The 16407-nt window shown below is 34.2% G+C and overlaps 1 protein-coding gene across 11 annotated transcripts in view; it reads left to right on the top strand.

Annotated features, from left to right (window-relative positions):
• The window catches only part of Ccdc18 (coiled-coil domain containing 18), a 109540-nt gene that overhangs the window by 656 nt on the left and 92477 nt on the right, over nucleotides 1-16407 (top strand). For 3 of the 11 annotated variants that reach the window (XM_047553046.1, XM_047553057.1, XM_047553001.1), the window contains exons 1-9: nucleotides 51-269; nucleotides 947-1124; nucleotides 2274-2437; nucleotides 3532-3706; nucleotides 6305-6466; nucleotides 9746-9852; nucleotides 10629-10757; nucleotides 11586-11682; nucleotides 15171-15292. In XM_047553046.1, the coding sequence (XP_047409002.1) occupies nucleotides 2304-2437; nucleotides 3532-3706; nucleotides 6305-6466; nucleotides 9746-9852; nucleotides 10629-10757; nucleotides 11586-11682; nucleotides 15171-15292 (926 nt within the window). In that variant the 5' untranslated portion in view covers nucleotides 51-269; nucleotides 947-1124; nucleotides 2274-2303. Of the gene's footprint in view, nucleotides 1-49; nucleotides 270-946; nucleotides 1125-2188; nucleotides 2438-3531; nucleotides 3707-6304; nucleotides 6467-9745; nucleotides 9853-10628; nucleotides 10758-11585; nucleotides 11683-15170; nucleotides 15293-16407 lie in introns of those variants that run through there. The other 8 variants (XM_047553036.1, XM_047553065.1, XM_047553026.1 and 5 more) reach the window with 7 other exon arrangements.

Here is a 16407-nt window from a genome sequence, read left to right as displayed (position 1 = left end):
CCGCTCTACGGCGCTAGCCGACCACGATCCCCGGCAGGCTCTGCGCCCCCGACGTCACGCTCGCGGAGCCAGCGCGGGGGGCGGGGCTGCGGCCGAGGGGGCGCGTCCCAACGGTTCCCGCGGCTCTTCGAACTCGTCTGGGTTCGCTCGTTCTCCTACTGGTGTGTTTGAGGCTTCCATGCCGTGGCCCGGGAGAGGGTCCGAGGCCTCCGAGCGCAGACGAGTCGCGCGGCCCGGTGGTGGGCCTCTCCCCAGCTGCGACTTGGGTGGTGAGCGAGTGCCCCTTGGCGGGTGGAAACCGGTCTTCTTTCCTCCCGGCACCTTGGACGAACTAGGCCCCTGTCCTTTCTCTTGGCTGAGCATGCCCCTCTGCAGGGTTGTATTTTATTTGACGAGAAATCGGAGAGGAGGATGTCAAGTTTTGCTCCTCTTTCAGATGGACGTAGGATCAACGGTATCAAATTGAGCGTTTTCGTGACAGGATAATGCTATAATAAAACGATGATCTCTTTTCAAAATGAGAGATCTCTTTCGACTGCAGCCCATCTTATCAAAAACACGGGGCATAAAGAATATACCCCTTCGTGTGGTGGGTATGCGTGTGTTCCTATAAACACACTGGTAATTAGGGCTAACAGATGACGTCTTCTCGGCTTCTAGGTAGGATGATGTGCCTTCCTACGTCCAGGCAATGAAGATAGGCTTTTTTGTAACTACTGTAAGTTGAAGTGAGAAACAATCTTTATTTGACAGTAAATGACCCTCTGATAAAAATGAAAATGTTTGAACATCGAATGTAATTGCCACCTCAAAAAAGTTAGAAAATTCTTACATGAAAATACACAGATGTTGGTCATTAAGCAATTTAAATGAAACTTATAGCACCAAACAGCATTTTTTTGAACTTGTCCAAATTTTCTTTACCTATTTCTCCACCATTCTACAGGGAGCTAGAGATGTTGATTAGATCAAGCAGGATGGGAACCTGATCCATTGAATTTTGTTGGGGAAGTCTCATTGAAACAGAAACATTTGTGGAAACAAAGGGGAAGGAGCATAGAAACTGGTTGTCTACTAAGATTACAGAGAATATTTAATTTCCTGCCACAGCTTTTTCCAGTAAGGTGAGAAGTTTTTTTTGTTTTTTTGTTTTTTTTTTCCCTTAATCTCTCACCCTAAATCTGAGATATTTTGAGTGTGCAATAAATGTAGCATATTACATTAGCTGGATGAGAGGAAGGAAAGGCAGGTTAGTATTCATCATTTATTCATTCAAAATATTGAACTTTTCTAAGTACATTATAGTCTTGAATATAATACACAGGACTTCAAGCCTTTTGGACCTCAGGATGTGGTCACAATTTTAAAAGGGTGATGAAAGCGGTGCTGCAATGAAGAAGGTATGTGGGATCTGAAACAGGAATGAAATTGGAAGATTATACAGTAAGATGTATAGGAGTAGTAGAAATGCTAAAGCTTTAGTGTTTTTATTTTCATACTTGCAATAATAAAATGTGCTTTATCATGATTTTTTATGTGTGAAGGAATTTAGTAGAGTTTCACAACCCTAGAGATACTCAACTGTTGAAGAAACAAGTTTTTTTTTCTTACTAGTTCTATGAATTGAACTGCCAGGTGTCATTTTGATCTCTGGTTATGACTTGTGAATTCAAGTGTGTGTGTCTATTTAAACTTTATAACCATTGTGAATGGGAGGAGGAGTTAACTTTTATATGGTAATTAGTTGCCTTCTAGGAAAATATGGAAGACTGTACTGATTACATTTTATCAAATGTCCAGAGCTTATAAGGTGATTATGAAAATTCAAACACCTTATATTGAAATTATCATATATTAATAAAGTAGAAAAATACAGTTTAACATAATTTAAAGGTCTTTGGATCTTGCTGATCTGAATTCAAATCTTGGTTTCACTCTTTACAGTTTATGTGACTGAGCAAATTAATTTGTCTGAATCAATTTCTTCATCCTTAATGTAGAATAAAAATACTTAGTTTACACACTTATTAAGAAGATTAAATGTGCTTAGAAAAGGGGACTATAATGACTAGACCCTGCCTTTAGTTAAAAATGAGTCCACTGAAATTTTATTGAACTGTCTTTCATGACTTTACAGAGTAATTTATTATTATATATTTTTTTGCTTTGTTTTAAATTACTATGAAAGATTTCACCACATTCAAAATAGAAAAATAATGAGTTAAATTCCATTACTGTGAGAATATTTTGACTGACACCACGGAATCTTTCAGGAGAGGTACAAGAATTTTTTTTTTTAAGAAATGGAATCTAGTTCATCAGACTACTGTAATAAAGACAATGAAGAAGAAAGTTTGCTTGCAAATGTTGCTTCCTTAAGACATGAACTGAAGATAACAGAATGGAGTTTGCAGAATTTAGGGGAAGAGTTATCCAGGTAAGTAAAATCACATATAGAATTCAGAGTATAACTTTAATTTATGAATGTAAATGTTTAGGTTTCATTATTCTGTATTGTGGGGTTTTTATAAGACTTCTTAAAAGATATAACCCTTTTTTTACATACCTTTATTTTATTAATTTATTTTTATGTGATGCTGAGCATCAAACCCAGTGCCTCACAGGTACTAGGCAAGTGCTCTGTCACTGAGCTGTCAGCCCCAGCCCTATGTATTGTGTTTTTAATGTGCCTCTGGAATGAGATATAATTTTCTATGCTTTTTAACATAACTCACATTTTAGAAAAAAAGAATAATATCAGAGAACAATTTATTTATTAAGAAAATAGCAATGGATGTTGAAATAGTGAGGCATAGTGATAGGCATAGTGGTAAGCACAGTGGTGCATGCCCATAATCTGAGCTATCCAGGAGGCTGAGGCAGAAGGATTGCAAGTTTGAGACCTGCCTGGGTGATTTAGTGAGACCATATCTCAAAATAAAAAATGAAAAATGCCAGGAGGTAGCTTGGTAGTAGAGTGTCTTTGTCAATCTCTAGTACTGAAAAAAAAAAAAAAAAGTATAAATGTATATGTGGAGCTTTATTAATCTTTCATTGCTGTGACATTTTTTTGAATCCTAAGTAACCCTAGCATAGAGACTCAGGAAGTACATAGATTGCTAGCTTAACATTATTTATGGTTTATTTATTTATTTGAGGATAAAATCCAGGGACGTTTTGCCACCGAACTACACCCTCAGCCCTTTTTTTTGTTTTGTTTTGTTTTTTAATTTTTTATTCAAGATGGGGTCTTGCAAGTTTCTGAGGGTTTGCTAAGTTGTGAGGTTGGCCTCAAATTTGTAATTCTTCTGCCTCAGCCTCCCTAGTGGCAGGGATTACAGGAGTGTGCCACCTGGCCTGGTCTAATTATGGGTTGTTTAAAATTTAGTTGAAATGTTGCATTACATTTATAACTATAGACCTAATTTTAAGCATCATTTCTGGTTATTTTTTTAAAAATTTTCTTATTCCTCTACAGAAATTTGTAGTGAAAACTAAGAACTAAAATATACTTCTCTTTTTTTCCTCTAGTGTTAGTCCAAGTGAAAATTCTGATTACACCTCTAATCCCTCAAGGACTGAAAGACTCATTTTGGAAGATCTTGTTCAGCCTAGCCACCCAGGACTTTCAAATTACTCATCTTATAAAAAAGTTTGTAGAATATCTGGTAGCAGTACTGAATTTCAAAAAAGTCCAAGAGATAAGGTTATTGTTTTTAAATTTTCTACTGAAAAGTAGTTTTAGTTTTAGACTTGTATTAGACTTGTATACTTAACATATTTTTTCTTTAAATGCCTGTTCATTTTTCTATAGTCTTTTTGCTGTAGGAATCAAGAATTATTTTTTTTTTAATGTCCTAACTAGAACTTTATTATCTTGGTGTATTCCTCTGTTTTTAAAGTTCTATATTTATTGCTTTTTTGTAGTTAAATGTCTTCTTAAGTAAATTATAATTTCCTTGATTTTAGCATTATGTTAGTACATAATAGATAATCAGTTATTAATTAAGTGACATATATTCACAATTTAGCCTGGATCAGGTGCTATGTGGTAGTATGGCACTATTCTCCTTTTGTTATACCTAAGTTTGTCAATGACATAAGAAATATTTTCCTAATCTGGAATGCTCTTCCTCTTTTTTATTCTATCATATTATCTAATTCCCTGTGTTTATCACTTTTTCTTACTTGACCCTTTTACTTCCCTTTCCACTCTCCTTCCTGTTTGTTATGTCCACATCCCCAAAACTCATATACACATATATGGTTGCATATGCATATCATATGTTTTGATAAAAATTTGCTCTTTCTGCTTTAAAAATCTATTTTTTGAAACATTTTATTTTTGTAAGGATGCTGAATAATGAAGCTATTTGAACCGACATTTTAGAAAATAAATTCAAATTCCATGTCTGTGTAATTTTGGGACCTTTGATCCCTATCCTGATTCCAATTACTGATAATTCTCATTGTTTATATTATGTGGGTGAAATCATTGTGTTTTACCACAAGTAAAATAAAAAAATAAATCACAAATTGGAGAGAAAAAGATTTTGATAATACCTATCAAAGAGAAAGGGTTAATCTCTAGTAAATAAAACTTCTTGAAAGTGAAAAGAAAAAGATCTGTAAGCCAGTAGCAAAAGACATGAATGGAAAAGGAAATACAAATGATCTTCAAGCGAATGGTTGAGTGTTGCATTTCACTTACAGAGTGAAATTCAAAACAGAACTGTATTTAAGTAGTTCTTACTGATGACTTTGTTAAACATCCAGCTGTTTGACACTGTCTTTTGTGGTGATATTTGGAGGCTATATATTGCTGGTTTGAATGCAAAATGATATAACTCTTATGGAGAGGCATCTGGCAATATTTACCTGGAAAACTATCCTATAGGTACATCTGTGTAAGTCCAAAAAGAGTCATTATTTGTCATAACAATAGATAGAAATAACTTCAGTGCCCAGTAATAGGTGATTGAATAAACTATGGTTCATTCATGCAATGGAAACTATGTAGGTAAGGGAAGTTTTTTTGAGTTTCTCAAAAGCATTGATGATGGAGAGATTGCCCGTATATATTTTTCAAATAAAAAATGCAAGGTGTAGAATAGAATACATAATATTCTCATTTTTCGCATAAAGAGGCAAGGTAGGTAGGTAATTTGTATTGCTTGTGTATGCAAGTGGAATCCCTAAATAAGAAAGTTATGAAAATGGTTACCTATGCACTAACAATTGGTAGGAGGCTTCTGTGTATGCTTTTTCTTTTCTAGTTTTTACTTTTGAATTGCCTAAATATATTACTAAAAAAAAAAAAAAAATTACCCAGGTGAGGTAGCAATGCTTGTAATTCCAGTGGTTTGGGAGGCTGAGGTAGGAAGATTACAGGTTCAAGGCCAGTCTCAGCAATTTAGCCAAGCCCTAGGCAGTCTAGTGAGACTGTGTATCAAAATATAAAATAAGCATTGTGACTGTGGCTCAGTGGTAGAGTGCTCACCTAGCATGCGTTGGGCACTGGGTTCAATCCTTAGCACCACATAAACATGAATAAATAAAATAAAGGTGTTGTGTCCATCTACAACTAAAAAAATAAAATAAAAAGGGCTGGGGATGTAGCTCCAGTGGTAAAGCACCTCTAGTTTCAATCCCCAGTGCTGCTCCCCCCAAAAAATTTTAACCCAAATATTATTTTGAAAATCACAGCCCTCATGAAAATTAAAATATTTGTTAAGAAGAATATATTAAGAATACACAGAATGGGACTGGGATTGTAGCTCCGTGGTAGAGTGCTTGCCTAGCACGTGTGAGACGTTGGTTTCGATCCTCAGCACCACATTAAAAATAAATAAAATAAAGGTATTGTGTCATCTATAAGTAAAAAAAAAAATTTAAATACACAGAATAAAGAATATTTTAATCTATTATTTCTTTTGTTGGTAGGCATTTGGGTTCTTTCTATTTATTGTCTCTTGTGGACAATGTAACTCTGAATATTTGTATTTGTATATCCTCAGGTGCAAAAGTGCAAAAGATTCATACCCAGGAGAGATATTGTTGATTTTAGCATGTTCAATTTTATTGGATAATACCAGTCAGTTTAACAAATTTATCCACTGTTTTCCAAGTCATATTTAATGCATACTTCTGTAAGCAGTGGAAGAGAGAGTATTGAGGTCTCAAATATTTTCATTAGTAGTCACTAGATATTTTACCTCCTTTTTGAGCTTTAGATAATTATGTATCACTTTTCCCTTTATGTAGTCCATAACTAATTCAAAATTGCTCTTTTTTTATTTTTCAGATGTCTTTTTCATCTTCTGCTCCTATGGATCAAGAAATTAAAAGTCTTCGAGAGAAACTTAATAAACTTAGGCAACAAAATGCTTGTTTGGTCACACAGAATCATTCTTTAATGACTAAAATAGAATCAATCCACTTTGAATTAACACAATCAAAAGCAAAAGTATGTAATCTTGAATGATGAATATGCCAACAGAAAATAGATGAAATCATTTTAAGATTTGAATTGAAAAATATTCTTTGTACTGCCTTAATATGTAGCAGTTTTTATTATGATACTATATTGACATGTTAAGAAATCAATTTTAGCTGGATGTGATGGTGCATGCCTATAATCCCAGCATCTTGGAAGACTGAGTCAGAAGGTTCACAAGTTTGAGGCCATCCTCAGCAACTTAGTGAAGCCCTAAGAAACTTAGACTCTGTCCCAAAATGACGTGGGCTGGGGATGTAGCTTAGTGGTAGAGCACTCCTGGGTTCATTCCCAGTATTCCCCCAACACATACCAAAAGAAAAATCAACTTTATATCTGTACTTTTTTTTGTTCGCAGTGCTGGGGATTGAACCCAAGGTCTTATGCTTGCAAGGGTAGCACTCTACCAACTGAGCTATATCCCCAACCTCAATTCTATATCTGAAAATGATTTAGGGAACTTTGCATATAGAGAAATCAGCTTAAACTCTTAGGATTACCAGAGTATTCTGTTTCTTACACACAAGAAATATAGTTTATTTATCTTCCTTTTAAAGAGTATGCATTGTCATTGTTGAAATCTAAGGAAGTAGAAGAAAGGAGGGAGAAAGGTCACCCAAGGTTTCTACCATCTAGAAACCATCCTACTAGTTGATTACATGACTCCAGATCCCTATTGAATAGTTTTGGTTTTTCCTATGGTTTTTACTTCATGTATGGTTAAAAGTTTTTGTTTTCTTCTTCTTCTTTTAAAAAATTTTTCCAGATGGTGCTGGGAATGAACCCAGAGCCTTACGCATGTTAGTTAGGCAAGCTCTACCACTGAGCTACACCAGCCTGAGAATCTTCTGATGGATTTACTTAGCTTTTTTCATTGATCATTTTTATGGTTGCATTATGTTTCATTGTGTGATTATTCCATAACTTAGTTGATGGTTTTCTTGTTATTTTTATTATATGATTGGTGTTAGGAAAAAATAGAAGAAATTGGCTGGGCTCAGTGGTGCATGCTTGTAATCCCAGCAGCTTGAGAGGCGGAGGCAAGAAGATCATAAGTTCAAAGCCAGCCTCAGTGACTTAGAGAGCCGCTGTCTCAAAATTTAAAAAAAAAGGGCTGGGAATGTGGCTCATTGGATAAGTGCCTCTGAGTTCAATCCCTGGTTCAAAGAAAAAAAAAGAACTCAAAATGTCTAAAAATAGAAATATGGAAATTACATATTGCCTATAAAATGGATTGCAACAAAATCTTTTTTTAAAAAGAAATGAGGTAAATGTATCAGTACTAAGAGGCAAAGTTGTTTGAATTACATAAAAGATTTAGAGATTCAAATGGTATAATATATGTAAAGACACTTAGAACAGTATCAACACTCAAAAACTTATCCAGACTGTGGAAGTAGCTTAATGGTAGAACACTTGCCTTGTGTGCATGAGATTGCTGGGTTCCATCCCTAACTCTTCAAAAACAAACAGCAAACAACAAATCTATTACTTCATATATTTAGTGGTAGAAAAACACTACAGAGTAATATACAAGTACAAAGTTCCCAGTTTTGTTTTTATAAAAAGTGCATATGTCTGTGTTTTATGTATATAGTTATACATGTGAAATACATAAGGAGAAAAAGGCTGTTGGTAACTTCAGGAGGAACTGAAAGATCAGAATGGAGTTTTCACTATTTACTTTTGTGGTCTATTGGTCTAATCTATCCATTTTATAGTCATTATATATAGTTTTAAGTAGTGGAATTAGGGGAAAGTTTATTTTTCCTTTCAATTTAGAGATAAAAACAAATGACAAAATGTGTTTTGTTTTTTCCCTGCTGAGGGAGAAAATAGTGCAGTAATGAGCACAAAACTTTTTTGGTATTTGGGATTATTTTTAGGGTAGATTTCCAGAGGCAGAATGACCAAATTACAAGGAACGAGGGGTTTTCAGTCATTTCCTGCAACCTTATTCAGCATTCTACATTTTTTTGTCCTCTTGAGGTAAAAAGATCATTTTTCCTGATTTCTTTTGAGGTTTACTTTTTTAATATATTTCTTTGCCAATTGAGATTTCTGTAATTTGTTCACATTTTCTGTTCATTAAAGATATTTTAAATTTTCTTCAACTATAATCTCTTTAAACTCATAAAGGCTTATTTAAACTCAAAAGAGATATAGAGGGTTTTTGTTCGTTTCTTTTTTAAACTGGGCATTGAACCAGGGACACTCTTGCCACAGAACTATATCCCCTAGCCCTTTTTAGTTTTCATTTTGAGACAGTCTTGCTGAATTGCTGAGGCTGGCCTCAAACTTGCAACCCTTCTGCCTCAGCCCCTAGAGTCCTCGGTGTGTACCACCTTGCCCAACTAAATAAAAAGAGTTTATTAATTATTGAAGTAATAAGATTTTAACCTTTCTTTTTACAAGGACTTAAACACTACAGTGGTTATTGTTAAGTGGTAAGATAGATAATGGTATTTTACTCCTACCTCAACATTTTCTAAATTGTGTTTAGGAATGCTGCCTTTTCCAGAGCAGTTCACATGTTTTTTGGTTTGTTTGTGTGTTGTTTGTGTAGTGTGTGTGTGTGTGTGTGTGTTTGGTATAGGGATTGAATTCAGAACCTCTCTATTACTGATTTACATCTACAACTCTTATTTTTTTATTTTAGTGCTGGGTATTGATCCTAGGGACACTATATCACTGAGCTACATTCCAGGGCCTTGTTACATTTTATTTTGAGACAGGGGTCTCACTAAGTAGCCCAGAGTAACCTGGAACTTGAATTCCTCCTGCCTCAGCCTCTTGAATCACTGGGATTATAGGTATAGGTTACCATGCCCAGCTAAAATTAATCTTCAAATCATAAAAACTCAAATTTTTTTTATAGTTTGATGTTTTATATTTAATATTCTAATTTATCTGAAATTGTCTCCAGATGATATCAGTAGATAAGTCTTCTCCCCACCTCTCCACAAATAGCTAATCAGTTTTATTGGGATATTGAGCATATTAAGGGTAATGACAGGACCTCATATGCTGAGACTGTTTTGTGATAATGACATGCTCATCATTGATTAAAGAAATAGATAGCATTACATTTGGCCAGTGACTGGGGAGTCCTGTTGAACCCACTTATATGACAGGAAAAAGACTAAGGATCAAATAGATAAGTTTCTTTTTTTTTTTTTTTTCTTTCTTTTTTTTTTGATTAGTTTATTTTCTAAGAGAAAGTGCTCTAAAAGTTGTTTTATGTCTTAGGTTTCTGTGCTTGAGTCTGTTCAGCAACAGGCAGCCAATATCCCTATATTAGAAGAACAGATTATAAATTTAGAAGCAGAAGTCAAAGCTCAAGATAAAGTTTTGAGGTAAATATACCTTTTTAGAGCTTTAAGATTTTCATTTCCTACTTCTCTTCGTTATTATATCTTGTCTCTCCCCCCACGTCCAATAAATCTATAATGATCCAATAGTGTCCAGGTATGAACTTGTTGAATCTAATTGCGCTCAATCATAACTCCTCTTGGCTGCAGGTTACATGTAATGTATAGGGACTGAAAAAGAGTAAATCTAAATTGAGGGGTTTATTTACATGCTTTTATTAAATATGAATTAGTTCACTTCTCACTGTATAGTAACACATACTCAGTCCTTCAATAAAGTGCAAGAAATAAACTATAAGAGATCAGGTTCTTTGTCATTTGTTTTTCTACCTTGGATAAAATGGAAAATATATGTATACTCACTAGCATATTATGCTATTTGATTCTCAGAGTGCAGTTCTGGGACTAGCAGTATTAGCATCATATAGGAATATGTTAGAAATACAAATTCTTGGGACTGGAGGCGTGACTCAGTGGTAGAGCGCTTGCCTAGCATGTGTGAGGCACTGGGTTTGATTCTCAGTACCACATATAAATAAGTAAAATAAAGGTCTATGGCAACTAAAAAAATATTTAAAAATAAAGTAATAAAACTCCTAATGTTGCATTATTCTTGCATATCTGTGTTAATTACTTCAAGTCTTTATAATGAGGCTGGGGATACAGCTTTGCGATAGAGTGCCTGTCAAGCACGCATGAGACCCTGCATCACCCCCTCCCGCAAAAAAAAAAAAAACAACTTTTAAAAATTTATTTTGTAGAGAGGCAGAAGATAAATTAGAACAGAGCCAGAAAATGGTGATTGAAAAGGAACACAGTTTGCAAGAGTCCAAAGAGGAATGTATAAAGTTGAAGGTGGATTTACTTGAACAAAGTAAACAAGGAAAAAGGTAAGCAGAAATTGAGGTACTTTCACATGAATCTGTTTATATATGCTAGTAGAGAAAAAACTGAAAATGCAGAAAATAGAGGAAGTTTCTTAGTGGGAATAGTTTAGATCCAGAGTATAGACTGAGTAATTCACCTTGGATGAGAGGAAGGTCATTCATTTACTTACACTAGAAAGAATGTGATGGGAATAAGTTTAAATATAAAAAATGTTTTAAGTAAGAGGGTTATATTAAGTTCCAGCCCGATATTTCTCAGTTTAATATGAGAAATATGAGGAAAGGTGAAGGTCAACTTAGAGATGAAATAGTAAGGTGAGGCTTAAGCAGTACTTGGTGGTAGTTGGATTTTATTTTTATTATTGTTTAGAGTTTTATATCTTGTGTTAGTGGAAGTTACTGTTTATTAAAATATCTTTTAAGAAATTTACTTGACTTGTGCAGGTCACAGAATTTATTTGGTAATTTAAATATTTTAACAGTGGAATAATTCTATAATACCTAACCATTGAAAATTTACCATCTAACAGACTGTTTCCCTACTCTGTCTTTCCAGTTTAGGAAGAAATATTGCCAACATACAGGAATTTATATGTATTTTGGAGTTTATAAGTGTTTTGTATTATACTTTATTTTTTATGTTGATAGGGTATGAAAATGATTATAGTATAGTCTTCATTCTTCATTTTACAGCTTAAGCCTAATAATCTGTTTTACTATTTTAAAAACTTCTAATTATTCCTTATAATTAAATAAAAATTACTTTGAAACCTAACTATTCAAATATAGAGCATTCTTTACTTATATTCATTATTTCTTTTTAAATTTTAGAGCTGAACGACAAAGGAATGAAGCACTATATAATGCTGAGGAACTGAGTAAAGCTTTCCAACAATATAAAGAAAAAGTGGCTGAAAAATTGGAAAAGGTAAAGAGGCAGTTGTGCAAATTCAATGTTTTATACTGTGTCCATATTCTGAAAATAAAGGTAGTTACAAGCAGAATATGTTTATTTATGGTTAAAGAAGAGTACTTTTTAGGATTTTATTCATAATAAAAGCATTTAAATAAAGAATTTTCAAAGTATATTTATATATTTTTCATTTAACTTCTTTCTTTTGTTTTTCTAATGGGGGTGTTGCTGTGTTGCCTTGAACCTGTGATCTTCCTACCTCAGCCTCCCAAGTAACTAGGATTACAGGCATGTACCACTGTGTCCAATGAAAGAAAGATTTTTAAAAATATTAATTAAGGATACTATTTAAAACATTTATTGTCAGAAGAAATTTTTTTTTTTTAACTTAAGGAGATAAAAGAGTAGGAACAAAATACAGAGAAGTAATGATGTGAGTGAGTAGAGGTTGGAACTAGAGAAATAGAAGCAGGAGATTCATTCCCCTAACCTCCTGAAAATGAAGGCCAAGTAGATTATGTAGCCTTCAACTGGTCTCCTTGACCTACCAGCTCAAGAGGGGCCTATTTCCCCCTGAAGGATAACCCCTTAAACTGATGCCATATAGGTATATAATGACCTCATTACATTTATTTAATATCTTTAAATAATACTACATGGTAATAAATTCTGTATGGAGGAAAGTCACAAGTTGGATATTCAGATATTGAGCTCAGAACGGTCTAATAAAGAGATGGTGATATGGGTCTTTTCCATCTTGGGGTAATAATGAAAACAGGAGCTCGATGATTCTGTTTAAAGAAAGCAGAGGAAAAAATCTTTAAGAAGGGTAGAGTAAGAAGATTCAGAGTACAGGTAATCATAGGGTGTTCACTTATTAATTAATTATCAAGTTCCTTTTACATGCCAGGTTCTGTGCTAGTGTTTGGGAGGTTCAGTTATATATAACACATCATGCCGGAGGTCACAATCTAGTAAAATCTGTAGGTATATAAACAAATTCAGTATTTTATAAAGTATAATAAAAATAAAATGTTAGGTATGGTTGATGGCATGAAGGGAGATTTAACAAACTGGTGGGCTCAGAAGAGGCTTCATAGAGTAGACAGACATATGAGCTGCTAGGGTATTTCAAAGATGATGGTATGTCATTAAATAGTATTAAGCTGAGGAAATGATAGAATACATATTCCAGGGTATTCACTCTGGTATCACTGTGAATTTGTGTTGGACAGGTGGATACAAGTCAGGGACCACTCTGAGAGGCCGGCAGGAGGTACTGAAGATGATGGATATGTGTAGAGAGATATGAGAGCTGTTAATCAATGGGATCTTGTGACCACTTGAATATACTAGAAGCAGACATTAAGAGAAAAGCATAGTATTGTTAGGTTGCTGGTTTGCATCATGAATCAAAATAGATAGTTTGGGAGAAAAGATGAATTCTATTTTGGCATGACTATAGAATATCTAGAAGTAAGAATTTGTGTCTCCAGGTCTTGTCTTAGACATTGAAATCTGAACTAGACCTGCATATTTAAGAACTGACAGTATTTAAGCCTGGCAAAGTAGCACACGCCTGTAATTCCAGCAGCTCAGGAGGCTGAGGCAGGAGAATCTCAGGTTCAGAGTCAGCCTCAATAAAAGCAAGGCGCTAAGCACCCTATCTCTAAATAAAATTCAAAAAAATAGGGCTGGGGATGTAGTTCAGTGGTCTAGTGCCCCTGAGTTCAATCCCTGGTACCCCCAACCCTGCCCAAAAAAATAATTGACAGTATTTAAGTAGTAGAAGCTTGGACATTGACAGAGGAATTTTGTATAGAGTGAGAAGAGAATGAAAAATAGGTAAAAGAGCTTTTGAAATATATTGAGAAGAGGTGATTAAAAAGAAAATTAGCAAAGTCTAATAAGAAAATCCAAAGCAATAGAGCATTTTTAAAAGAAGACAGTCATCTTCAGTGTCAGATGTTGCAAATTTGTCAAGGATGAAGAATGAGATAGGACTATATAGAAGGCACAATCTTAGGCGTGGGAAAAGAGGAAGGAAGGTAGTAGACGGTGGTTATAAAGAAATATCATTATATAAGGTAAAGAAAAAATAAGTGGTGATGTGGGGGGAGGGTGGAAAGATAGAAAGAAGCTGGATTAAGGAAGAGTGTTTTTAGAACTAGGCATACTCTGAACATCTTAGTAGGTTTCATAGGCAAGGGCCATTGGAGTAGAGGGAAATTGAAGACTCTGGAAGTATAGGGAGATGGAAGATGGCAGAAGAGTCTGAAGGACATGAAAGATGATATAGTCCAAAAGCATACATTTTTAATGAAAGAGAGATTTTTTTGTGCCTTAAAGAAAAAAGTGGATAAAAATAAAAATACAGAAAAAAGTTTTGGGTGGAAGGAAGAAGGAAAATTGAAAGATAATGAATAAAAGATCTTTGGTCTCATAAGTGAAGATGTTAAAATGATTTGTATAGCATGAGGAGACTTTGGGTGAGTGCTTCTCTTAATGCAGTTTTGGCAAGGGAAAAATAAAGTTTCAAAGGGAATATATAAAAAGAGAATAACACAGTAAAAAGTGAGCAATTAATAAAAGGAAGTAAAGAAAAAAGACCAGTCCATTAAAATACTGCCATGGCAGCTAAAGAATAAAAAAGTTTAGAGGAGAAATTATCAACCATATCAGATACTAATAAGGAGGAAGATTTCATTTGGCATTCCTTTGTAATAAAACTGTAAATACCATTTAGCCATATAAAATATTAAGATCTTATTAATACTGAAATCTTAAGTATGAATTAGTTAATTAGATCACTGTTTTGAAAACCTTGGAGAAGGTCCCTGTGGGAATGGATTATCTTAGAAGGATTCTTAAGATTATCTGTAGAGGAAGGAATACTTAGCTGAAGAAATATCCTCAGGGGGAGAGAGGAAAACTTTTTTTTATACTTTCCTTAATATTATCAATTTCTAACTCTGCTGAACAAAGCCCTAGAGTTAGGTGGATATAACCAAGGGTATCAAAGGAAGTGGACAGATATCCCAATCCTTCACTGCTCTTGCTCCAATCTGGGTGCTTGAATTTTATGTTTTACATTCAGGCTTTTATTTCAGTGGGAGTATTTTGTGACTAAACTTTCAAAAAGTATATCTCTGGAACATTTGCACTGACGTTAGCCTTTAATAATGTGGGTGCAGCATTTCTGCTTGAGTTGCTTGCTTTGTTTAAATGAGGCCCAGAATACTTACACTTTTAAGTGACAATGCAATTGCCCATCTATAATAGGCTCTTAAGTAGTTCTGGACAGGTAGTAGTGTTGTCCTTTCTGTCTTTCATTACTTCCAGGAACTTCACTTTGCTTCTTTTCACTACAAGTCTGGAAACTTAAAACATGAAATCACTTAGTCTGCTCTCCTGCTTGTTTGTGAAATCACTACCTATATTTCTAATTTGAAATAAAACGTATGACCATATAAGTACTTGCACTTAATAATTTATTGTTTTAGGTTCAAACTGAAGAAGAAATATTAGAGAAAAATCTAGTTAGCTGTGAAAAAGAAAATAAAAGGCTCCAAGAAAAGTGTGGTCTATATAAAAGTGAACTTGAAATTCTGAAAGAGAAATTAAGGTACAGTATTGCAGAAAAAAAGAATTTGTGTGGAGATGGAAAAAGTTGAAATACTTAAAAGCCTAAGATTTTATATATTTTAATTATGAACTTTCATAATGTAGAAGAATAAGCTTTGTGCCGGAAAACACTTTTGTAGCTATACAAAAGTGTTACAATTTTAAATGCAATAAAAGGTATTAATGTTAACATACTTGTAAACGTAGAGTGATGTTGATTAACATGTTTGCTTTGCATATGTTTAGATAAAATTAACAATGATTTATAGTATGATCACATTAACTAATAGCTACTAAAAATGTTAAAAAAAAGAATTTTGTAAATCATGAAGAATAACGTAATTCACCTTCTTGTTATTGTTATGACCTTCTTCTTGTTATCATTGACTTTTTGTTTTCATTTTTGGCACTGTGAATTGAACCCACAGATGCTCTACCACTGAGCAACGTCCCCAAGCCCTTTTTATTTTCTATTTTGAGACAAGGTTTTACTGAGTTGCCCAAGCCAGCCTCAAACTTCCAATCTTTCTGCCTCAGCTTCCCAAGTAACTGGGATTATAGGCATGTGCCACCATGCCCAGCAGTCCTCTTGTTTTATAAGTGAAGAAATAGAGGCCCAGAGAGTAACCAGGGCCAAAAAAATCAAGGATGAGAACTGAGATTTTCTGACTCCTGAACACTCTCTGGGATATCATGTTGGCCTCTCAGAATTAATTTCCATCATCAGTTGAGAGGTTAATATTGATCAGTCGTTATCACTTCAGACTGTTAGTTTAAGGGTAGTGGTAGCAATCAAAACAATTCCTTTGTCTAATTTTAACATTTTCCTTAAGGTAGTATGTGTAGTCTTTTTTGTGTGGTAGAAGAGATAAAGGTTACTTTATGTAACCAGAGTACTTTCTATCACCTGATGCTATTAATTGCAAGATGTACTTTAGGAAAGAAAAATACTGCTAATTGCGCTATGACACAATGCTTTATCACTTAAAATTTTATTTTATACTTTAGTATAAAGAATTCTTACACTTAGACCTTGTTTTTCCCTCTAGTATTAGGGATCTAGTTCAGGGCCTCACACATGCTAGCCAATACCTTACACTAAACTGTCTCCTAAAC

Source organism: Sciurus carolinensis, chromosome 1 (assembly GCF_902686445.1).
Source record: "Sciurus carolinensis chromosome 1, mSciCar1.2, whole genome shotgun sequence".
Classification (NCBI taxonomy): Eukaryota; Metazoa; Chordata; class Mammalia; order Rodentia; family Sciuridae; genus Sciurus; species Sciurus carolinensis.
Note: the sequence above shows the minus strand (reverse complement) of the source record. Positions and strands in the feature narration are given on the sequence as shown.